Raw genomic sequence first — 24,936 nt, 5'->3', positions numbered from 1 at the left:
GATTGGAGGTGCTCAGGCCACTGATTTACTCCCTGGTTCCATCCTGTGTCCTGGGCACTGCTGTTTTCTTTACAAAGCCAACTCTGCAAGTCTCTTAGCATTTTCTGGAAGTTCCCAAAACCAGAGCTATGCCCTGGAAGAACTGGATCAAAGCAAAGGTCTGTGGTGCTCAGTGACAGCACACACTTGTGTGGGAGGAAGAAAAGGGCATGTAAAATGTGCCCCCGTTCTCCTCAGCCTCCTGTGCTGTCAGCTGGAGCTTTCCTGCCCTGGCAGTGTTTCCATCAGCCTCAGTGATTTTTCCTGTATATTTGCCTTTCCCACCTACCTGCAGTGTTTTGGAGATGGAACAGGGCAGGAGCCATTACAGTTGCTGAACTCCCACCTGCTAGGCAGGATGTTCTTTGTGTTTTCCAGAGCACTGCTTTTCCCTCTCACTCAGGGCACAAAAAAAAGCTCTCTTACCCAGCAAGCATTTATTTGGGTCATTCTTCCTCTTTTCCATGTGGTGTGTGATATCCCAGCCCTGCTCCAAAGCAGTGATTAATTTTCCTGTGTGATTTCCAGTGACAAACATTATTATTGTCTAAGTCTGTTATTAACTTTGTCACAACTGTGCTGTGGCTGAAGATGGGAGTTTATCACTTTTACAGGTGGTTGAGGCCAAGCACAAAGAAAAAGAAATCAAAAGTACCCGGTTGGCACCAGGCTTAGGTACTCAAGTCTCAATTTCCTCATGGGATTTTGAACGTAGGTACTGTGAAATTATGGATTATATCATGGAATTATGTCCATGCTATCCCCACAGCTCAGAGCATGTGACTCAAGTGTCCAGGAAATGAGCTCACAGTGAGTCACCACCCATTAAACAACCCTGCCTGTGGGTTTAAAGACTTGCTTTTGTACAGTTGCCACGTTAGAAAGAGAAGTTTGAAAGAATAATTTCTCCCAACACGTTGTCTCAGCACCGGAGCAGACTTGAGGGGTACCTCAAGGGGAGTCACCCCAGCAGTGGGGATGGGTGCTGGAGGAGGAGGCGGCTGGCAGGGACAGGAGGCTGGTCCTGGGCAGGCTCCTGTGGCCACTTCTTGGTCACTTCTTGCATGTCCAGAGAAGGGAATGGAGCTGGGAAGGGTCTGGAGCCCCAGGAGGGGCTGAGGGAGCTGGAAAGGGGCTCAGCCTGGAGAAAAGGAGGCTCAGGGGGCCCTTGTGGCTCTGCACAATCCCTGCCAGGAGGGGACAGCCGGGGGGGTCGGGCTCTGCTCCCAGGGAACAACGACAGGAGGAGAGGGAACAGCCTCAGGCTGGGCCAGGGGAGGCTCAGGGTGGATATCTGGGAAGAATTATTGATGGAAAAAGTTGTCAGGCCTTGGCAGGGGCTGCCCAGGGAGGTTTGGAGTCCCCGTCCCTGGAGGTGTCCAAGGAAGGACTGGCCGTGGCGCTCAGGGCTCTGGGCGGAGGGGATCGGGCACAGGTTAACCCCTCAATGACCCTGCCCGGCTTTTCCCGCTCCTCCCGCTCCTGCCCCGGCCGCCCCGCCTTCCCCGTCCGACACCGCCCGTGACGTCACACCGCCTAGTGACGTCGCCGGGTCCGTGACGTCAGCGCGCCCCAGCGCCACCGCCGGGTTCCGCTCGGGAGACACCGCCTTCCCGGCGTTCCCCGCGCCTCGCTGCGGCCGCGCCTCCATCTCCCAGCAGCCCTCGCGCGCAGAGCCTGCCGGCGCGCGCGGCGCTGCTGCGCAAGGCACGCCGGGACTTGTAGGCGACGCGGGGGCGGCGGGGCGAGGCGGGCGGGCGGAGTCGGGCGGCGGCGGCCTCGGGCCTCGGGTCGGTGTGTGCGGGGAGCGGAGTAAGGGGAGCGGGCACTGCAGCTGCACGGCCTCGGCCCGGCCCCGCGCAGCCATGTCGGGGCTCCTGGGGAAGCTGTTCGGGACGGGCGCCGGCGGGAAGGGCGGCGGGAAGGGCCCGTCCCCGCAGGAGGCGATCCAGCGGCTCCGCGACACGGAGGAGATGCTCAGTAAGAAGCAGGAGTTCCTGGAAAAGAAGATCGAGCAGGAGCTGGCGGCCGCTCGCAAGCACGGCACCAAAAACAAGCGCGGTAAGCGGGAGGAGCCGGGCCGCGCCGCCCCGAACCCGGGCAACAGGTCGGGAGGGCCCTTGGACAGCGCAGCCGCGTCTGTGCTGCTGTATTTTATACCTGGAGCCTTTATTTTTATACCTCAGTGCTTTTCGTTTGTACCTATTGCCATTATTGTGTCCCTCAGCGCCCTTCCCGGCGGCATTCACGCCGCAGCAGTGTTTCCTCACTCTGAGGGCAAGGACAGCTCCCGTTCCCCCGCGGGCTGCCCCGTCCGCCTGTCGCGTCCCTCCCTCGCCATTCCCCTGTCGCGATAGCGCTCGGCTCCTCCGTGCCGCTCCCTCCCCGTCCCCTGCCCTCTCACTTCGGGGAGAGGTCAGGGAAAAATCTCCCAGCTCTGAAGAGCAGGGCAGCACCGTGCAGTCAGGCCTTGGTTTGCCCTGCTGGTGTTTCTAATGACCGACAAAAGTCTTCACCAAAACCCGCTTGATGTCAGACCTTGGTTAAATCTATGTTCGTTTTTGTCAGCTCTTACCAAAAGTTCTGAGCGTGTTGGGGAGAGCAGGAGTTACAGCTTTAGAGTGTGTGTTATCCGTGGGATAAAGAACTTCCAGGGAGAAAACTGGCCAGCATTAAAAGCGTTTCTGGAATAAACCCTTTTAATAAACAAGCTAATATTCTCTCTCCTGGGGATAACATGGGTTATGCTCGTTCTTTTTTTTTAATGTTCTCATGGAAATATTCGTTCTTTTGGAAACGGTGTTCTGGAATTTATTCCCACTCCTCAGCCCCTACCAAGAGGCTCTTCCACACACACTCCTTAAGCTTATAAATGGAATTGGTGTTTCCCAGGTGGAACTTTCCTTGCCTGGCTCTGTTTTCCAGGCTGTGCTTGATGTGTCTGTGTGTCTGGAGATAAGGCAGTTGTCACCTTACGTATTCCAGTGCTCTGAAAACAAACTTCTTGCTTGTTTTAGCTTGGTCATTAAAAGTTTTCAGGAAAGCACATCCTGATTTCTGTGTGCAAGAGCAGGAGTAGATCTGCCTGTGGCACAGGGAGCTGCAAACACACATCTGGCAAGGGTTAATTGGCAGTAATTACCCTTAGGAGTTTCATGTCACTCCTTCAGTCAGCACTTTTAGTCTCCTTCCAGATTCCAGAACTTCCCTGTGTGTGGGTGACGTGGATGGAGCCGGCGCACAAGGGCTCAGGGATGCATCAGAGGACTTCAGCAAAGCCTGACTTCAGGCTTAACCAAGTCTGTTCTAAATCAAATGCATTGCAACAGTTCTAATATGCGAGACTGCGCTGTGCTTTTTGGCCTAGTTTGGTAATGAGCTCAAAAGGAGAACTAAAATGTGTCTGTCTGCAGTTTCTTCATCTTCTCGGTCACACTGGGCCTCTTGAACTTCTAAACTTTCTGTTCGGGTTTTTGTGTCGCTCTGCTGTAAAGCCATCTCTGTCTGCTTCAGAACCTCGAGCAGGGGAGGGATTAAATTTCCTTGGAGGTGGAGGAAGGAGGAAAACCTGCCCATTTACCGGCAGGGTTCTGGGTCAGAGTAATTGAGGGCTTGCAGCAGCACAGCAGCCTGAGGAGTAATTAAAGAGCTGTGAATAGGAGAAGGGTAGGGATGGGTTTCTGCTGGAAAACTAAACCACTTTTTTTCCATTTCTGGAACTGAGAGGCTAACTGTTCTTACTGGGCTGTGAGTTAAGGCAGCTGATTGTCTGTGGCTGGCTGGGAAGTGAATCCCCCTCAGGACACACTCAGTTTTTCTGAGTTCAAGTTGTCAGTCATCAGCTGAGCTCCTACAAATTGCATTTTTTTTTTTTTTATCTCCAGATATTGGATTTTCCCGTGTCTGACTTCAGGCTGGTTTATAATCCATAATCTATGCGATTTTAATGCAAAGTCACTTAAATCCATATTTTAACTGAAAATAAAAATATATTGTTTTTATATGTGGAAGTGTTATTTTAATGGAAATACTTTGATATAATTAAAACACCTTTAAGTAAAACTGAACTAAAGAAAGTTAGCTAGAGATTATTTTAAGTGTTGGGTCAACTTTTAAACAATTAAATTTAAAGAATCCTTAGGCTTAGTTCTCCAAGATTTAATCACTTCACTCTGGAATCCCTGCTGTTCCTGGAGGATCTCCTGTGGATGGTGCACATTTGTGATCTCAGCTGGACAGTGCTGCTGATGGTCCTGGAAAGAAAGTGATACAGTGGGACAGGGAGCTTACCTGGAAGCTTAAAGCCACCTTGGGAAAATCTGGAATGGTGTTTTTATTGTCCCAGAGGAAAGCCGGGTGTTTGGCACACTTGAGGAAACAAAAGGAAACATTCTCTGCTCCCCAGCACACTGGGTGATTGTTCAGGTGCCAAGTGAGCCGCTTTCCAAAGGCTCATTCACTCATTCCTGAAGCACCTCTGGAGTCTAAGGAAGGCTTAATCTAAGAAATTTAGAGGCTTTTGGTTCCTGTGCCTGCCCCAAGCACATGCAGGGTTTTGTTAATTTATGAACTTATTTTACATGTGTATTTTTTGTAGTACGCATTTAAGATATCCAGGCTGTGTAACCAGACAACTCAGGAAATTCTGAAGTTATAATAAGGAACTTTGTAGTATAAATTTCCTCAGTCTGTGTTGTTTCTTGTCATGGGAGGTTTTCAAGTTATATGAAAAGTTCTGAGTGTGCTGGGGAGAGGAGCAGTGATGGCTTTAACGTGCTTGCTGTGTTTAATCATCATTAGAAGGGTTTTTTGAAAACAAGCAAGTTACTCTTCCCTCTTCTGGGAGGAACTTGGGTTATGCTTGTGCTTTGTTTTGTGTTCTCATGGAAATGTTCCACCTTTTGAAAACAGTGTTCTGGGGTTTGTCCCCACCCCACCTCTAAGAAGCCTTCCCACACTTCAGCTCTACCTCACGAGTGGTGGATTTACTCCTCTCAATGAACTTGTAGAAGAGGTAGCAATACTGATTCATTTGAGCCAGTATCTCGCTGCATTTTACATCTGCCCTGAAAATCAACTTTGCTCTAACAAAAGCAGAGTGCAGCTGTGAGCCTGATGCTCTGGGAGCCCCGTGCTCCTTTTATTCCGCTCCAGTTTGTCTGCGGCGTTGTTTCATCTGGGATGTTTCCTCACTGCTCAAACCCCGTGATACAAACTAAACTGTTCCATCTATTCTGAGAGTTCTGGAGCTCTGGGGTTCAGTTCTCAGTTTCAGGGGAGTTTAAGCTGATCCTAATCATTGCTGCTCTGGTGTTTCTGTTCCTGTGGCTGTGCCTGGTCATGCAAGCCGAGCTGCCAGAGGAATAGCACAGGCACACAGAGGAACAAGGGCTTAATTCCTTGAGCTCTGACTACCTTGGGTATAACAGTTCCACAGTCTGTTTCTCCTGGAACCCAAAAGCTCAAGTTATGTCTCGGTGTTAAGATTACAGCAGGGAGGGAAACTCGGTGCTGCCTTAGAGTGCCAGTGACAAAAGCATCCTGAGTTCAGATCCAGAGTGAGTGGATGCAGTTTTGTGCCTGCCTGCTGCTGGTGTTACCTTTCTGTTAGTTAGCACTAGGGCCACAAACAGTGGAATGGGTGAAAAGACAATATTGTGCCAATATACATTCAGGCTTTAGCAGGAGAGTGACATTTCATGGATTTTCCTCTGCTCTGGTTTCTGTTAGTGAGCAGTTTTTCTTTCATGATGTCAAAGTATGTCTTTTCACTGTACTTAAATACAGTGTTGGGTTTTTTTCCCAGCACTGAGTACACAAAATAGATGCAAACCTACTGCCAGATTCCTGCTGTATAATTCAGACTTTTCCTGGAAAGAGAACACTCCTATTCTCCACCCAGCACCAAAACCAAACAAGCCAGGAGGTTGGGCGTAGGCTGAAGTCCTTTAAGCCCACCTTGGGCTCTCAGTGCTGCCTCAGGTGATGGTGTGTGATGGAAATTACCTGCTTACATCCCTTTATCTTTTTTAAGCTGTCCCATCAGTCTGTTGGTCTGATTTCCCTGCAGCTGGAGGGTTCTGGTGTCAGGGAACCTGCCTGGAAATGTGCGGCTGGGACTGACTGAGGCTGCCCAGGAGAGGCCCTGCCTGTTCCTCTGTGCTGCTGTTGGTGTTTGTGTGGGCAGGGCATGACTTGGATTAGGTTGCTGAGCCAGACAAAACCCAAGTCTTACAAAAAAAAAAAAAAAGAAAGTTGTTTTCCACACTTAACCACACAAATGCTGGAGCTGGCTGGGAGAGGGAGGCAGGAATTTGATGGGAAGGAGGAGGGAGGGCAGTTCTGCTCACAGGCTCTACCTGTGATAACATCTGAGGGTGACGTGGGATCTCCCAGCGAGGGACACACGGATCATTAATCATTAATTAAGGCACGGCAGCGATGCCTGCAGGATGGCCGGGATGGTTTTGTTTGGAGCACTGGGTGGTTCAGACCTGACAGTGAGGGAGGGGAAAGCTGCAGCCTCAGCTCTGGGCACAGGCAGAGATTCAGAGGGCCTCAGCCATGGATTGTGAGCGTGCTTTAGAGATCCTGCTTGCCAAGAGAAGTGATCTTCCAGAATCACATGTGAGCCTGCTTTTGTTTCTGTGAATCATCAGGTGCTGCTGCAGGGAAGCACAAGTCCTGCAGCACTTCCAGCCCATCTTTAGCCCCTCAGCCTGCCCCCTCTGTGTTTGAAGTCACAGTCTAATGTAAAATTGATGTTTGAGTTGCAGGTGCTTCTCCATAACCCAGGGCTTCAGTACAGGAATATTGATGGCAGTGCAGGCCTGAGTCCTTCATCTTCCCCCGAGGTTGATTAGATGGACATTCACCACCTGGCTTGGGAAAAGTGATAATTGCTCTTTTCAATTAGATCCTAAAAAACAAGAGGAACATTCTCCTTTGGACTCTACCCCACCTATGTTTAGCAGAGATTTTTGGAGATAGGACTTTCTGGTATAAAACAGTTTGAGAGCAGTGGTGGGATTCACAAACACCTTTTTAAAAACTGCTTTAAAAAGTGGCCCAAAAAAACCCCCAAACCCTGTGATTCTGGCAGATATGATTTGGTAACTGTATTTGATGCAATACATCCTTCCTCTGGTCCTGTTCTCTGTCAGGAGGGAAACCTGGCATGTTTGCAGCTACTAACTGTGTTTGTTACTTTTTCTCTCAAAATGTATTAGATATTGGATTCTAGTATCTCATTAAACTCCAGGCCTAATTACTAATTGCTCAGATGTAGTGGAACAGAAAAGAGAAATGTCAGAGTGACAGGAGCATCAGTGGTATTCAAACATTTGGAGGTGATTTTGCTTGGTTATGAAATAAAGCAGATTAATAGAAAGCAAACTTCATTGTGGGCTCCCTGGGAATTGTGCACAGTCACTGCATCTCCAGTGAAGGTGGAGAAGGTGGAAGGCACCTCCTGAAAGTGCCTTGGCAGCCTCTTCATGGTGGGCTCTGCACAATCCCTGTCCTGGGAGGACAGTGAGAGGCAGAAAGGATTTTTTGTGAGTGGTTCCCTGGCAGTCCCATGAGCAGGAACAGAGTTTATTGCTTATTGTGGCTCTGGAGCTGATCCCAGCCTCAGAGCATGGGATTGCTATTAAAAACTGCAATTCAGCCTCAAAATGTACTGCAATGTTGCCACTGGAGTGTTTGGAGGTTGAGGCCAGAAGTTTGACTTCTTTGCTTTATTTGACTTATTTGCTTTATAACTTTTGGCTTTCTAAAGGTTTGTGTTCTGAACTTTTCCCCTGTAGTCATCAGCATTAGAATTTTGGCATTCACAAAAAAAAAGTGCTTTTTCACATCCCAAAATATCTCATCTGGGGAAGTTAGGCTGTTAAGAGAAATGCTAAATATTATGACAGCATCAACAAAATTTTTAGACTTGGCAACACTCTAATAATAATAGTCCAAGACTGAAAAATGCCTGATGGATTCCCAGGCAGCCACTCTTTTAATTCCCCAGCAAGAAAAGGTCTTGAAGTGTGCCACTTCAGGGTAGGATCTTCTGAGTTTTGTAAATTAATTACAAAAACACTCTTCAGCTTAGGGAACTGGGTTGTTTGGTTTTATTCCTGTGGAAAAAACAGCATTTTGAGATACTTAAGAGCTACTTCTGTTCCTGCAAAGCTGAACCTGATTGCCTTTCTGGCAGGGATTCAAAGGAATATTCTGAGTTTTCACTGGAATTCTCTTTAACAAGGTACCTTCAGCAACCACAAGCTAAAGAAGAAAACCCATAAAGAGTATTAGGAGGCTGTGAGAATCTCAGGGACACCTTAGAGAACACACATTTCTCACCCTAAAATTTTAAACTTTGGTTGAATACTGAATAATTATCTCATTTCACATCAAAATTTTATGTGTGTATCAGAGAAGCTGCAGATTTTTAACTGGCAAATTTAGTGGCAGTTGGAAAGAGTAAGAGAGGATAATTTGCTCAGGCAGCCTTAGAAAATCGGTAATTTAATTTGGAAAGAAGGAGTGTGTTTTGGGTAGATCAGCTTTGCAGATGCTTTGCAATCCCCTGCCATCATCCAGAGACATGCAGGACCCTGAGCAGTGAGACTGAAAACTGGAAATGCAGTGCAAGCTTTGCTTCCAGAGCATGGATCACATTTCAAGGAATGGTTTGAAGCTTCAGGCCTGGATGTTTTTTGGCTGAAGCAGCATTTCTTAGACTCGTTCCAGCTCCTGGGTGGAACAAAGCTGTCTCTGTAACTGGGATTTCTTGTTCCTGGTTTTCTCATTTGAACTTCAAGGCTCACTGTAGATGATTATTTTTATTTTTTTTTGATCAGAACTGTCCCAGAGTTGCCTGGAGATTATTTTACAGAGGATTATTGACCAGAGGAGTGTTGCCTTGACATTCAAAGGACAGAGGAATCACCTTCCAAGGCTGGAGGTGTGGATGTGGGACAACATCAGCAGTCCCTGGTGCAGGGTAGAGCTGATGCTCTGACAGAGACATGGTGCTGAGAAGATGGTGTTTCCTCCTGTGTTTGGGTGTTCCTGTATCACAGCCCTGACTGCTCCTCTACAGATACTTTTTTCTTTATCTCTTTGGGTTTTTTCTTTTGTGCATTTATATATCTTTAGAGCAGGAGTGTTTATTGTTTTGTTTCATCTCTTGCACAATAGACTAAATGTTCTGGCACTGCTTTGCTCAAGAGGAAGTTGTAATCTCGTATTTTAAAAGATTAGGCAGAAACCTTCTTGTGTTCTCTGCCTGGGTTTGGGTACTTTATTGAGGTAGTTTTAATCAGTCACAATCTCTGAGCAGGGAATAGTTGCCTTCCTCTGAGGGCAGAGTTTGGAAACTTTATTAGAGATTTAATCAACAGGCAGAGAAAGACAAAGGAAGGACCAAGCCTTAACTGGTCACAATTCCCTGCTAAAAGTGCCCATTTCCCAAAAGCAAGGCACAGGAGGCTGCTGCAGACAGGGAGAAATGTGGATCATGACTTTTAGACTGAATATATCCCTGAGACAGCAGAGCTCTCAGGAGGTGATCCCCACAGGAAAGGAACTCCTGTGCTGTGCACAGGATCAGCGCTGGAATTGGTGAGGATTTATTTATAACCATCATTTGGTACCTCTGTGTCCCAACCACTTGGACACCACAGTGCTTAAAATCACACCTGGCTTTTTGGACCTGTGACATTTTGTGTTCTGAGACTCACCTGGGATGAGCCTTCCTTGGTATGGCCTGGATGCCCTTGGAATGAACCAAATCCTGGTTTAACAGTTCCTGGAGCCGTCACACCTGTGCACAAAGGTTCTTACTCAAGGCAGAACTCAAAGTTTGCTCAGTCTCTAGTGACCAGTCTTTTTATCTGCTGGTAGCATTGGGGGATAATTTGTCAATGGCTTTAAATTCCCATCTTAGGGTTTTTTTGGAGATGTTGTAGGCAGTTTGCTGGACCTCAGTAGTGAGAGATGAGCAGTTGCTGCCCAGGATAAAGCTCCTCACTGCAGGCAAGGCAGGCAATTACTGCTTCCACCTCCCAGTGCCCCTTGTTTATCCCATTCCAAGGACAGCCAGGATGTTGTTCCTGATTAAATTTGATGCTGAGGCGAGTGCCAGGAAGATGGAATGGTATTTTCAGAAGCAGCAAAAATAATGCTGCTTCTTTCTGCACAGCAAATTATAGATGGATGCACAGGGTAACGTGGAATGCTCTAACACTATTAAATTGATTATCTCAATCCCATTTAGTGCCTGGGCTTGCAGCTCCAGGGGCCAAGGCACCCCAATTTGAGCAGCTCCTCTGCAGCTCTTGCACTCTCTATTATTTTGGCGTGGCTGACATTTGGTGCACTTTATTTTCTGAGGCTGCTGTGGAATTTTCTCATGCCATATGAATATTGCTGCTGTCCCTGTGCCCTGGCATCTCTGCTGCTGCCATTTCTGCCAGAGAGAATGCAAGAATTAGCTGTGAGATGAAATTATTTTTCCCCTCAATTGGAGTAATCAGAGCTGTGAACTGCAGTGTCTTCCCCTGGGGGAGAAGCCTCTTTATTTTAGGTGGCAGTGTGAGTTTTGGGAGGGTTTTGAAGAGACAGGAGACACCTGCACTGTGTGGGGCCAAATCCTGTGGCATCATCAACACTTCAACCTCAGTCAGGGGTGTTTGTGAATTCAGTGAAACTCCTGAGTTCTATTCCCAGTGCTCTTTGCTCCTCTCAAGCTGAAATGTGTTTTTGCCAGCAAAACTTGAAGTTCCAATTAAGTAGAGAAAGCCTTGTTCACCCAGGTTTTTATCTGCTGATCTTCTCTTTTCTACTAATGATATTTAAAAGCATTAATTCCACAGCATTGCTGTGTACATAAATATTCCAGGAACACTGCCTGTCCTGCCAGTGTATAAGGAATATTTATTTGCAGGAGGGTTGTTGATTTTTAACAAAAGTCACAGTCCATTCTTCCTCTCTCAATGCAATACCATGTAGTAAAATTATATTTTTATTATCCTGCAAGCTGCTTATCACAGTGAATTTTCCTCTCATTTGACAAACAAACTGCTGTAAATATTGCAAAGAAAATCGTTAGACTTACAACAGTTCATTTAATAATAATAATTTGCCTATACACAGGTTAAAATAATTCAAAATACATCCAGTTCTTACAGATAGCGTTTGTAGAGGACAAAGTGAAATGATCTGGGTGAGCAGTCATGTTTTTCTGCTGGCAGAGGAGGAGAGTGTGGCTGAATGACTCTGCTCTTTTCATTTCTGGGTGTTCATTAATCAGGAGCAGAGACTGAAAACCATGACACGAGTTCCTGCTCCTCACTTGTGCTGGAGGGCTGGGTCCTGTCATGGTGACATCCCAGTGGGATTCTCGGGAATCACATGGACAAACAGGAGGTGTAGAACTTCTGCTGGAATTTCTAGCAGTGGGGGTTACCACAGATACTCAAATAGACAATTAAAATAGTATTTACCACAGAAATTCAAATATATAGACAATTAAAACTGTATTTTTTAGTTCAATCAAAGACTGGAAATAAAAAATCCAACCAACCAACAATGACAAACCATCCCCCAAAAAATCCCAAACCAAAAACCAGAGGAAGGAATATTTTTTTATGTGTTAAAAAGTTGGAAAAAACGTTGTTTGAATGTAGTTTTAGGCATGTTTTGCATTCAAGAAATGGAAGCAGCCAGCCCAGATCTCACTGGGCTGAGCTGCAGCTTTATTCCTCTCTGGAATTTGGTGTTTTCTTTTCTCTGTAAAAAGGAACTGCAGAGATCACAGTCTGATGCTCATTAACACAGAGAAATTTTACATTCCTTTGCCAGTGGAAAAGAGGTAATAAACTACTGATATCCATTTTAACTGGTCAGAGCTCTGGGGGGCAATCCTTATGAATAAACTTGGCTCCAACATCGTGTCATAGCTGGTAATAAAGACAATTAATATATCATATGTCATATGGAGAAGGGCATTTTGAGCCTATTCACTGTCTCCTGATGGACAGCAGGAGTCACCAGGTAGTTTTAAATGTATTACATTTAATTTAATTATAATGATAATTATATATGAATATATCTGTTTTTCCCCCAGTCATAAGTATTATCTGAAAGCTTTATTACAATTCAGATAAAGTGCAGCTAAGGTTTGTTATCTGCTGTTTGGTTTTTTTTTTTAGAGGATCTTTTAAGTGCTTGCAATTCATGTTGCACATTGGACTTGCAAGTTAAAACACCCACTGTGCCTGGTAAGGAAGTGTGGGTTGTAAATGTTGTCTAAAACTCTCTTTATTGGCAGGTTCTTGCTCTTGTCTTGTGAAAACTTCCCATGGAATGATCAAATATTTTTGCTGTTGTTGGGGGTTGTATTAAATGTTAAATCCCCCTTAGAGCAGCTGCTGCTGAGCTGGTTTTTATGTCACAGGGATATTCAGGGTGAGCTCAGGCACTGAACCTCTGGATATCAGGCCCTGTGCAGGAGCTGCTGGGAGAGGCTGGCCCAGCCACCTGCAAATCTTGCCTGGCTTTTGGCTCCAAGATAAGGAGTTTGTCCCACTGCTGGAAAGCTCAGGTCAGCTCTTTCTAGAAAATTGTGCTGGGTGATCTCTACAAAACCTTCTAGGGCTTGAGTGAACTCTGGCTGGCCAGAGGATAAAGGCTTTTCACTTAGTGTATGGTCACAGGTCCTGCTGAAGCAGTTCTACAGCAATTAAAGCTGGCTAGAGATTGCATTTCTGCCTCTGTAATTGCTGTCTTGGAAGCAGTAAAGGCATAATTCAGGGGGTGTGGGTGCTAAGGAGAGCCTTTGCCTTGGCTGTTTGATGTGATAGATGCCTGTGAGAAGGGCAGAGAGAGGCCCTGTCCCACTCTGATTTCAAACACACCCAATTCTTGCATGTGCATAAAGCATAAGGACATTTGTACCCCACTGTCTCTGGTTCTTACTTATTTCTGATTTTGGAAATTTGTTTTTGAGAAAAAGAGCCAATGTAATTCCCTTCAGACTAAGTCTTTATAGCTTTGATTTTAATAAAAACTACACAAAAACATGTTACTCTGGCAGTTCATATTTCAGTAGGTTCCTGATCTTTGGCCTTAGGAAGGAGAGGAGAAAGTCAGTTTATTTTCCTTGGGCTAAAGGGGAGGGAAACAGAAAACACCACAAATCCAGGTTAAGTTTAAGGGCAGTGCAGTTCTGGTGCACAAGTGGTGTGGGTGGGAATGGCAGGGACAGTGTTACTCAACAATTCTGATAAGAACTTGTGATGGTTCATGATGATTCTTGCAATGTTTGGTGTCTGAGGAGCTTGTTTTAAACACGAGCATGAAATGCAGACAAACTGTAATTGTTCTCAGAGAAAGCTGGAGTGGGGAGCTGTACATAAATTGTAGCACTTTCCTTGGTTTTGTATAATGTTCTATAATGCTGTAAAATCTCTGGTTTTGCCAGTAATTCTCTGTGAGGCACAGAATTCTCAATGAAGAACATCCCCTTGGTGTCAGGCATTTCCCCAGCATCTGTCACTATATAAACACAGCTATTAACAGTTTTTATCTTTCTGAGTAAGAAAACTTCTTATATCCATAATTAAACCATTAGTGCAGAATGAACCAGCCTAAATATCCCAGCAATGTGTTGCTCATCACTTTATGATCTGGCATAAAGCTGGAATGTTTGGGATATTTGTGTTGTGCCTCATTCTGCAGAGCAAACATTGTCCTTTGAAAACCCCCTGCTCTCACTCCTGTCAGACACGTGGATGTTGGACTGGTCCCAAAACAGGGGGGATTTGCTGGCCACTAGAGGGAAAGTCAGTGCAGAGGTTTGTTTTGTGTCCTGGGCTCCTCTGGGAACAGTGGAGGTTTTTACTGACTTCTCCTAAATAATCCTGAGCTACTTCATGTGCTTGGCATCCTTAGATGGGCCTTCCCATAAAAAAGTGCTTTTTTTGTTCTTTAGCACACTAGTTAATTTGAAATTAACCAAATACAGCATATTTATAACCAGTTGCAGAGCTGGAACTCTATTTAGGACTTTATTTTGCAGGACTGTCAGCATCTCAGGATGGCACCTGCCAGAACACCTGGGGTGCCTGTGGGCTCCATCAGTTTTTAGGAGAGCAGCTCTGTGTGTGTGCTGCAGAAACATACTCATCACATCCCTGAGTTAACACCCTCTGGAAGGGGAGATAAGGGAAGCTGTCTCTTGTCAGGATTTCCTACTCCTTGTTTCCTGCTCTCCTCAAAAAATTCTGCTTGGAAATAACATCTCTCAGAGATTTAAAGATTTAAAGCTTTTATTTACTACTGTTCTTGGTGTGTGTGACTGAGCTTTTGGGAGGGCCAAGCCTGATTTTTAGCAGAGCCAATCCTGTGGCACATGAAGTGGTTTCTGCTGTGGGACTCTCAGAGATCAGAGCACTGCAGAAATGAAATGTGTGTGTGTGAGGAGCTGAGGGCGAGGCTGCTGGAGCAGGCCTGGGGTGAGGTTTAAAGTACACAGGGTATTGTATGACCAGGGCTGTCATGGAGAGGACAGGTCAGTCCAGAGCAGGGGGAAGTGGCAGTGCCACAAAGGGAAGCTGTATTTGTGTCTCACTCCATGTGACACGAGGTGTTTGTTGCTCCAAGCCCCATCCAGCCTGGCCTTGGACACTTCCAGGGATGTGGCATTGACCACCTCTGGTGGAGCTCTGTGTGAAGGTAGCTCGTGTTCCCTGTCAGTGTTTCAGGAGTGGCTTTGCCCATGATTTCTGTCCAGGTGCCTTGGGAAGAGCTGGCTGTGGGCTGTTGTCACCTGCTGGCTGCTCTGCTGTGTGGGTGGGGTGGGTAGAGCAGGTTGGACCAGTCCTCCCACACTGATCCTCAGGGGTGGGAGCTGTCCTGGGTGGGCTCCTCCTGCACAGCCCACGTTGTACCAGTGCTCACAAGCAGCAAATTGCTCAAACCACCTTCAGTGAGGGCTTCTCTCAGCTCAGGCTGCTGTGTGGACACCTTGGAGAGGAGCAAGACAAAACATCCATAAATACCAGCATTTCTAGAATGTGTGTTTCACATTTAAGCACAAAGCTGAGGGAATATTTCTCCTTGGATTTGAACAAGCTGCTTCTCCCAGGGGTTCAGCAGGAGGTGGGGACCACCAGCAGCACAAAGACCTCATCTGGCAGGAGCTGCACCAGCAGTGCTGCCTTCCTGTGATGGGGTGTGGGTGCACAAGGGTGGTTTTGGAAATGAGCTTGGATATTGAAGCTTTGTTTGTTGTAGCATGGTCTCTGTCTGGGCTGGCATCCTGCTGTGACAGGTGATGGCCACAGGGCAGCAGCCACCTCAAAACAACTTCGTTGAAGAAGGCAAATCAGGGGTTGGGCATCATAGTTTACCTGGGAAGAATAGACAACAAATACTAGAAGATGCTAAATATTCTCTGTGCTGAGTAGCACTTGGTGCAAAGTGTGACTGCAAAGTGTGAATTTGTGTTTTGGGCACAAATCTCATCAATCCTACCCTGTCCTTTGCTGTACAGCTGCCCTGCAGGCCCTGAAGCGCAAGAAGAGGTATGAGAAGCAGCTGGCACAGATAGATGGCACGTTATCAACAATTGAATTCCAGAGGGAAGCCCTGGAGAATGCCAACACCAACACTGAAGTGCTTAAGAACATGGGTTTTGCTGCTAAGGCTATGAAAGCTGCTCATGACAACATGTAAGTTACTCCCTCCTGCATCTTTCCATGAGATCTGTAGTTTGGTATTTGTTAGAGCTGCTGAATGCCAGGTGTTCCAAACCAAAGGAAAAGCTGGAGCAGCAAAACCTCCTTATGAAAGGCTCTCACTTAAACTAAAATTGAACTAAATACACAAATGTCGATGCTTCCTCAGTTTACTACTGTTTTATTTTCTACATTTATCCAAAAGCTGGGTAGTACCAGTGTGGTCTAAAGAAAATGGGAACCTGCAGCAGTTACAGATCCATCTCATAGCAGCAAGAATTTTAAGTCTCAAGGGGGGGTTTTGAAACTTGTTCTGCAGTGGAGTTGGTGTATGTAGCAATAATTAAAGGTAAAACTGCATTATGGGAATGTTGTGCTTGCTCCACAAGCAAATATTGTGGATTTAATAATGCTGAATCAGGGAAAAGAGCAGATTATTATTAATATCAGTGGTGCAGAACAAAACCTCTCCCTGGTGTCTCTGTAACTGCTGGGAACTAAGCTTGCAGGGAAGAGTTAAAAACACATCTATAATTGTGTTTTTATAAAAACACATCTCTAATTGTGCTGGGACCAGGGGGGTAAAGCCCAGACTTGCATGTAAATTATATTTTGGGAAAGGGCCTTGGAAATGTAACTGTGGTGTGGCATTTCTGCAGAAGCCAGGAAATAGTGTTGATTGGGAAGGTGCCTGCTGATACTGAATTCTTTCCTTTCTTTTCCAGGGACATTGATAAAGTAGATGAATTAATGCAGGACATTGCAGAACAGCAAGAGCTGGCAGATGAGATCTCCACAGCCATCTCCAAGCCAGTAGGATTTGGGGAGGAGTTTGATGAGGTATGGCTTTCAACCTGTTTCTGTTTGTACCAGTGAGTCAAGGAATCCTCTGGGCTGGGAGTCCAGCCAGTGACCCAGCACTGCCAGCCCCATCACTAACCCTGAGCACCACATCTGCATGGCTTTGAAATCCCTGCAGGAATTGTGACCCCTGGGAGATCTTTCTCAGGAGATCTGCATGTTGTGTGTGCCTGGGTGCAGGACTGGGCTGTGAAATCTCTCCTGGAATTGTTGGTGGCTGTGGCCTGAACTTTATGCTCAGAATGGTATGGATGGCCTGACCTGAGAATATTTGGATTTCTCCTTCCCTCCTCTGCTTTCCTCACCCTCCTAGAGATCAAGTACAGGAATCACATCAGAATCAGACTCCTCATCTCCTCACTTTGCTCTCATCCTGTGCATTAGTGCTATTTTCTTTAGTAGTATGATCAGCTATATCTGATTGTTAATAAATATGACTTAAAGTTCTTTCTTTTTTCTCCTTGAAATCCTAGGATGAGCTCATGGCAGAATTAGAGGAACTAGAACAAGAAGAACTAGACAAAAACTTGCTGGAAATCAGTGGTCCGGAGACAGTACCACTACCAAATGTGCCCTCAATATCAATACCCTCCAAGCCAGGTATGGATCAACCTTTACTGAAACATCCTGGATCATTAAAAGTGTGCTTTTTAATCTGCCAGTTCCTTGGATTTTGGGGATCTGGCTGCAGGCAGCACAGACATTTTGCTTGAAATTGCTTCCTGAATCCCAAATCACACCCAGTGCCACTTCCCTATGAGGTGCACCTGCCTTTCAGAAGAAACACAAAAATCACTCCCTGCCACAGGAGCAGCTGTTTTCTGCTCCACTCATCCAGGTGATCTGCAGCCTGGATGATGCTCAGGGTGCAGTGGAGGTGTGGGAGAAGGGAGCCTTTTTCCAGGTGCTGCTCTGCCAGCAGGAAGAAATCTCAAGAAGATACCCTGAGGTTGTAAAAGGGAGGGCAGAGTAAATTAACTCATAAAGTCATTGAAGTTGGGAAAGACCTTCAGGGTCATCCAGTCCCAGGCAGGTTCAGATTCCCCCATGGATCCTTGCTGCTGCTTTGGGTTTTCATTTGATCCCTGCTTTTCTGCCCTGTGGGCTCCTCTGCAGTACCCAGGCCAGGCAGTCCCAAACTCAGGGTCATCCCAGTCCTGGAGCACACATATCCAGGGAATTTTAGCTGGTGTGAGGATTTTACCTGGAGGATGGACAAGAAATGTTTGTATTTACACACAGTTCAAAAGCTGCTCTTAAATCTGAACTGGTCCCTCTTGTATGAACATTCCCCATGGAATTCAGCTGAGCTGGGACACCTCTGGCAGCACTAATGGGATATGAAGCTTTACAAACCCATTTTGCTGAATCTGCCTGACTATGATGAATAATTTGTAGACTTTGCAGCTCTATTCCATGTCCTTACTTGGAAAAGGAGAGGAAAAAAAGTCCAAAAAAGCAGTGGATGAAAATCATCTCAACTGGTCAGTGTGTCTGTAATTCTCCTCTGCCTTTCCAGGCTTGGATGGGTGTGGGAAGCAGCAGCACTGCCAGAACAGGTTCTGCTCCTTGTGTGTTACTCTGCTTTTATTGACACCACTGATTTTGTGTGTTCCTGGTTGTGTTTTGCCAGGCAGAACTGCTGACCAGAGTTGGGGAGGGAGTTCTATCAGAACATCTGAAATCTGAGACTTTATCAGATTCAGGAGAAATAGATTACTTGAACCAGTGCATTGCCTTTTTATTGTCTGGCTGGTTCAATGAGGTTTGTTCCCTAAATAGCCTTAAAACAAAATGTCTTGGACCCAGATCTACTCTGCATTTTGTGACTGCACACAAGTAAGAGGTGGTGTAATTGTGAACATATTTACACAGCATAAAACTTAGGGAAACTCCCTAAAATAATAGAAATTGTGTACAATTTTGATAGTAAAAGCTTCAGGCATAAAGCTCAGTGTTCCACAGGATTTATGCTAAGCTGCTTTTGGATGGAAATGAGATTTCCATGAATTCCATTAATGTATTTAAATAGCACCTTTTGCTTCAATAAAGCTGCCTCCAAGGCTGGCACTTGGGAAAAATTTGGATTCTGGGGTGGTGTTGGGTGGGGATTTTGTGTGGGTTTATTTTTTGAACCTAAATTGTTTTTTACTTAAAACTGACTTAAAACTTGATTAAAAGTTTGCTTGTGATTATCATGGTCAGATTTCCAAAGGGAATACTGTCCATAACAGTTCAGGTTCATGTGTAATTGTCTTTTGGGAATAATAATGTGTCTTTTGAGGCAGAGCTGACTCTGTTGCCTCCTTTTTATCCATTGAAGGAAAGATGACCACGAGCTTTCCTGCTTTTCTCAGGAGCTGTCTGGATTTTGGCTTTGACTGAGGAATTTTGGTGGTGTCAGGAGAAATTCAGGCAGAAGCTGCTTGTGTTTAATGGAGGCTGGAGCAGCTTAACATAGAAAACCAAATTCCAGCCTTGTACAAATGAAGGGTCTGCAGCTTGGAGCTGACTCAGTTTTCCTGATGTAAATGTTTCTTTTGGAATGACATGAACCACTTGGACCAGGAATTGTTTCACACTTTTTTTTTTTTTTTCTTTTGACATTTTCTAAAATTATTGCAGTTATTTGTGGGTTCCAACCTTTTTTTGCTGAGTTAATGGAAACTGGGCATGTCAGGTTATGACAAAGAGCAGCATTTTCTGCCCTGGAACAACCAGGAGTGAGGAGAGTGCAGTGTCCAGGCTGCTCCCTCCCATCCACATCCACCCAGCTGCCAGGGAGCACAGGAGAAGGGACTGGATGTTCCTGGGGCTCCCCAGCCCTCCCACATTCCATACCTGACCCAAACACCTCATTTCCTGCATTTGCAGTACTCAGTGATGGAATAAGGAATTAATTTTTGATGGGGAACAGATTAATACTGGAGACATCAGATGAGTTTCTGTAAGAAGCTGCGTTCTCCTCTGAAAGAGGCTTGAAAATTATGAAAAAATATCTCACTTTAACTTTCCTGCCCACTGCCTTCTTCCTGTGGGAGCTGTGTCTTCCACTCAGAGCTGGATTATCAGGAAGTTTTAGGCTTCTTTCAGCAAAGCACCTTTTAATTAAAAAAAAAAAAAAAATCGTTCAAAAAGGTTTTGTGTATTTTTTGTCCACAGCTGGCTTTAGGTGCTTCATTTACTGGTTTGTCAGTGGCACAGAGGCCACTGGGTTCTGTCAGGATTCCCACTCACTTGTTCTCTTTTGTGGTTTTGCAGCCAAGAAGAAAGAGGAAGAAGAGGATGATGACATGAAAGAGCTGGAAGCTTGGGCAGGAAACATGTAACCACAGCAGCCCCTGGCTGGAAAAAAGACTTTGGTTACCTATCCTGGGTGCAAATGTGTTTTGTTGAGGAGAAAGCATAAGCAAAATGTCTTTATCTTTAATTTTAACCCAGAGCAGTGGGAACTGCATTGCTGTTTTCTGCATAGCATGGAAAAAAGTCTGCCCAGAGGAGAGAAGGGGGAGCAGGGGAATTTCCTGCTGTCGATACGGTTGAATTTCTGTAGAAAAGGTATTTGCAAAATCAAACATTCAGCTTTGGGACTGTGCTCCTGCCACTGCTGGATCTTCATCTTCAATTTGGGCCATATATTGAATTGAAATAAGCTGAAAAACACTCTGTAATTTTAAGTCAGTTTAAGTGTGTCTAGGAGTCTTGTAAGGCATTTAAAAACCAGGAAAAGTCGTAAGCCCCCATCGGCTTCTTTATTGTGTTTTAGGTGCAAGAATGCTTTAGGTTTTTAGTTCTTTGCCAGTTCTATTTATATCCCTTGACTGCTGTGTGGCCAGCCCTGTGTCTGTCACTGCAACAACGTAGTCACTGTGCCCATTTTAATTGGTGAGAATGATCTGCAGTTGATCCACACTCTCTTGGAAGTAGGGAAGGTTTCAAGTTCAGTTGTACATTTTTCTACATAGCACTACAATGTTTATTGCTTTTTTGTGATAATTGATAACCCATTCAGATACATGCACACAATTATTTTAATTAAGAAACTACTATGGATTGCACTGTATTAAATATCTCGATTAATTTTCACCTGTGGCTGCTGTGCTCGATTCTGTGTCCTGTTCAAGTGATGTGGCTGTGCTTTAGGTGTAGTTTGGCCTCTTTCTACATGAGGGACATCCACTCTAAAACCTGCTGAGCTATGGTTGGGCTCTGCTCCCAGGGAACAAGGGGCAGGACACGAGGAGAGACCCTCAAGCTGTGCCAGGGGAGGTTCAGGTTGGACAGCAGGAGGAATTTCTTCATGGAAGGGGCTGCCCAGGGAGGTTTGGGGTCTCCATCCCTGGAGGTGTCCAAGGAAGGTCTGGATGTGGCACTCAGAGCTCTGGGACAAGGTGGGCACTGGGCACAGGTTGGGCTCAGTGACCTTGGGGATCTTTTCCAGCCTCAGTGATCCTGGGATTCTGTTCCATGTGAAAATCCCCACACTAAAGAGAAATCAGCTGAATTAAGTTCAAATCAAGAGGTTTAGGGACAGAGCTGGGGCCCTTGGTTTTCCATCATGGAAATGATCTCTGCTGTGCTCTGTGCTAATGGATGTTGTTAAAGCAGCTCTGTTTTATTCTAGGAATCACAGGGGAGCATCTGAGATGCACTGAAGTGTCCCAACAGGAGCATTCAGGTGGAGCTGGGAGGGGAAATCCTGAGCCCATCAGCACCACTCACGCTGTGCAGTGTCCTGGTGTGGGAGCTGTGGCAGAGGCAGCCCCTGGCAGAGCTGGAGAGCTGGGTTTGCTCTTCTCTCAGCCTGACCCAAGCACAGAGCCTGTGTGCTCTGAGCCATGGCAACCCCAGCCCCTCTTCTTTCTTCATCCTTTTAATCAGTGGTGAAGGGGTGGTTCCTTAATCCTTCAGTTTAACACAGTGTCTGAGGAGTGATCACCTTTCTGCTTTGGATATCACCGAGTTCCTTATCCATTCCATATCCAGCTGGAATGTTTACAGTGAACATTTTGTTGCCTTGCTCAGAGTGGTTCTGAGGGCAGGACTTCCCTGTCCAGAGCCCCACAGGGCAGTGGAGGAGGGAGCAGCTGTGCCTGCCAGAAGTTGCTGTAGCTGCCACTCAGTCCCTTTTCCTGGGAAAGCCACTCCAGTTCCTGCTGGGAAACTCAGCTCAATTAACTTGCCCTCCAAAACTCAAGTAGCAGCTGTGCCAGTGTTTTCTTGTGGAGCTGTTAAAGGAGGCAAGCAGAAATCTGGGATCCAGGTGTTCTCAGTTTATGGAAAATTCTTGTTTTTTTCCTCTGGGGAAGGTGGAAAGCATTGTCCCTGTTGTGTGTATCAGAATGATTCATTTGAAGCAGGGTGAAAAGCTGTGGCTGCCCCTGGATCCCTGGCAGTGTCCAAGGCCAGGCTGGATGGGGCTTGGAGCACCCTGGGATGTGTGGAAAGTGTCCCTGGCTGTGGCAGGGGTGGCACTTCAAGGTCTCTTCCAACCCAAACCATTCTGGGATTCTGTGAAAATACAGACTGGGCTGAAGGGTCTCATCCCTGCTTTTCCCTTGGAATACTTTCAGGACAGAGAGAGGGGCTGTTGTGCAGGTGGAGAAGCCAGGACATGGCATTTGTACTGGGATCCAAGGGAAGCACAACCCTGGGAGGGACAGGGAAGTGTTTGGTGTTTGAGCTGCACATTTGGGTCGGGGGAATTGGGAAGGAGATCCCTCCTTGGTGAATGCTCAAGGCTCAGAGTCCACTGACACCGAGGATCTGTGTTTGTACCCTGGGAACAGGGTGAGCACTCACAGAGCACTTGGAAAAGCTGGGCCAGAGAGTCTGAGGTGAGGTGGACAAACCAAGGATAAATAAACCTGAGCAGACATCACCCCTGGGGCTGGAGAGCCTTTATGTTGTGCAGCAGCTGGGGGCTGTTCCCTCTGGGAATAATGGGAGTCCAGAGCTCTGCCCAGTACTGCCCTCTGTCAGACTGATCTCCAGGAGCACAAATACCTCTCCTGTGGGCCTTTCCTGCTCTTCTGGATCTGTCCTAAGACATGGACATTAAAGTTCAGTGCAGTGTTAAAGAGGCAGGGAATGGGGGGCTCCATCAGCCACTGGGGAGGAAAATTGTTATTGACTTGCTTCACTCTGGTGAGTTGTTAATGTGTGTGGGGGTTAGGAGTGGCTTCTGAGGAGGTGCTTGGTGCTGAGAGCTCTCTGGAGAGCCTTTGGCCTCACATGGAAGCAGGTGGGTACAGGAATGTGCCAGGGAGCCTCTCAGGATGCACTGAAGGGAATGTCCTCACTAAAATCCATCATCTGCAATTTGGTACTTGAAGCATTGGAGGGAAAGCACAGCTTCTCCAGAAAATGCCATCAGCTCCCTGTCTGCTGTGCCTGCAGGAAGTGTCCCCTGGAGCAACACACAGGACGTGGCATTTCCTTAGCAGTGAGAGGTCGTGGCTGCCAGTGCCATAAATCAGGTGCCTTCCACATTCCCCCTTCCTGTGACATCTCACCCTCAGACCTGGTCCTGCTCTGGGGCCAGCTGACCTGGGTTCAGTGCCAGCCCAGCCCTGCTGCAGCTCTCCCAGCAGCACATCCCAGCCCCCAGGCTCTGCCCCCCTCTGTCTCACCCAAGTCTGGTTCCTTCTGCTCCCAGTTTTCCTGCAGGGTCCCAGTGCTGGGCTGTCCTGTGGTGCCACGGTGGGTGGCTGTGGGATGTGCTGTGCCCCAGCTGGAGCCTCCAGCTCTGCAGGGAGGCTGAAGGACAGAACTGGTGGCCTGGGCTAAGCTGCTTGTGCTTCTCTCTTCCTGCTCTCCCTACCTCGGACCTGCCCCCTCTGCTAAACCCCCCCCAGAATCCCACTGGGCACTCTGGTGATGCTGCAGCTCCTCCGTGCCCAGGCACAACCCCAGTGCCACATCCTGGGGACACCTCTGTCACTCTGGGCTGCTGCTGCCAGGTGAGGGTTTGACAGCTCAGGGGACCCCCTTGGCTGCACTGGGGCTGCCTGGCTGTGGGTTCTCCAGGGTGGTTCCATCCCCCACAGCTCCCCTGGGATGCACTCCCCATCCCTGTTGGGTTATTGTGGCAACGTGGCTCCAGCTGCAGAGATGCCAACACCAGTGGCAACTCTCTAATCCCTTTGCAGATGTGTGTTGAAATCTCATTTCTTTCATTAAAAGCACTCTGAAGGCCCCAAATGCAGCGTGTTTATGGAATTAGTCTGTAAGGATGAGTTTATTCCCACTCAGGAGATGTAACACCACTAATTGATACAACAGGTTAATCCCTTTACTAGGGCCCTGCTGAGAGGACCCTCAGGTTAACATTTCAATGTGAGCCCAGCACTCTCTCCCTCCCCTGCTCATTATTTTTATCATTATTTTGGTTCTTGTGACAAAATTGCACTGCTCATCTGGAAAGCTCTTGCCCTTCTAAATCCTGCTTGCTGTTCAGCCCTGTGGAAAAGAAAAGAGCTCTCAACTTAATTTTCAAACATCAAGGTCCATTAAATCAAAGTGATGCTTTCCAAATCTTGTGGCTCTCAGTGGCCCAGCCCCATTCTTCCCTCTCTCCCTCCCTCCCCTGGCTCCATGTCTTCAGCTCAGCTGGACATCTCCCAGTCTGCTCAGCTGCCAGGGTTCTGAGGCCGTGTTTTAGGGCTTTATCAGAGGTTTCCCTTTCTTTGTCTGTGCCAAGGGAACTTGGTGACCTCCCCTGTGTCACCTCAGAGCTGTGGCCCAGAGCTTCCCTCGCTGGCTGATCCTTGGGAGCGAGGGAGGGCTGGATCCAGCTGGGGCTGGCTCATGTCACCTCCTGCTGTCCTTGGGGTTCTCCTGCCCTTTGCTGAACTGTTCCCCTGCTCCTGGCCCCATCCTGCTCTGTAACCAGCTCCGTGTGTGATGGGAGGAGGTTCCAGAGGGGTTTGGTCAGCAGAAAACGGGGACATGACGTGCAGGGCTTGGGGAGATCTTCCCATCCACAGCAAGTTTTCCAAAACCTCTGCAGCTCCTGGGACTCCCCAGTGGGCATTAGGGAGGAGATGGCTTTGGGATGAGGTAGAACTGAGGCTTCTAGAGTGCTGGGCTGGCAGCAGAGACCCAACCTAAAAGCTTGTTCTGCTGCCCTGCCTTGGCCCATCATCTCTGCTGTGCTTGGAGAATCCTCAGATTTGTTTGGGAAGGGACCTTAAATCCCATCTCACCCCACCCCCTGCCATGGCAGGGACACTTCCACTGTCCCAAGGTGCTCCAAGCCCTGTCCAGCCTGGCCTTGGACACTTCCAGGGATCCAGGG

At 47.0% G+C, this 24,936-nt stretch overlaps 2 protein-coding genes across 2 annotated transcripts in view; both read left to right on the top strand.

Annotated features, from left to right (window-relative positions):
- The window catches only part of LOC107213168 (perilipin-3-like), a 663,366-nt gene that overhangs the window by 583,250 nt on the left and 55,180 nt on the right, over positions 1-24,936 (top strand). The window lies entirely within an intron of this gene.
- CHMP4B (charged multivesicular body protein 4B) lies at positions 1,786-20,723 on the top strand. Its single transcript, XM_015647288.1, has 5 exons — positions 1,786-2,100; positions 15,593-15,770; positions 16,502-16,616; positions 17,111-17,237; positions 19,899-20,723. The coding sequence occupies exons 1-5, from the start codon at positions 1,905-1,907 to the stop codon at positions 19,964-19,966; spliced, it is 684 nt and encodes a 227-aa protein (XP_015502774.1). The 5' UTR covers positions 1,786-1,904; the 3' UTR covers positions 19,967-20,723.

Source organism: Parus major, chromosome 20 (assembly GCF_001522545.3).
Source record: "Parus major isolate Abel chromosome 20, Parus_major1.1, whole genome shotgun sequence".
NCBI classification, from domain to species: domain Eukaryota; kingdom Metazoa; phylum Chordata; class Aves; order Passeriformes; family Paridae; genus Parus; species Parus major.
The sequence above is the reverse complement of the archived record's forward strand: the minus strand, read 5'-3'. Positions and strand labels throughout refer to the sequence as shown.

Bases quoted from the DNA above. Each gene is read 5' to 3' on its own strand.
- CHMP4B (XM_015647288.1), top strand. From the start codon at position 1,905: ATGTCGGGGCTCCTGGGGAAGCTGTTCGGGACGGGCGCCGGCGGGAAG. The intron at 15,771-16,501 runs GTAAGTTACTCC...TTTCTTTTCCAG, and splicing joins AAAGCTGCTCATGACAACAT to GGACATTGATAAAGTAGATG. The intron at 16,617-17,110 runs GTATGGCTTTCA...TTGAAATCCTAG, and splicing joins TTGGGGAGGAGTTTGATGAG to GATGAGCTCATGGCAGAATT.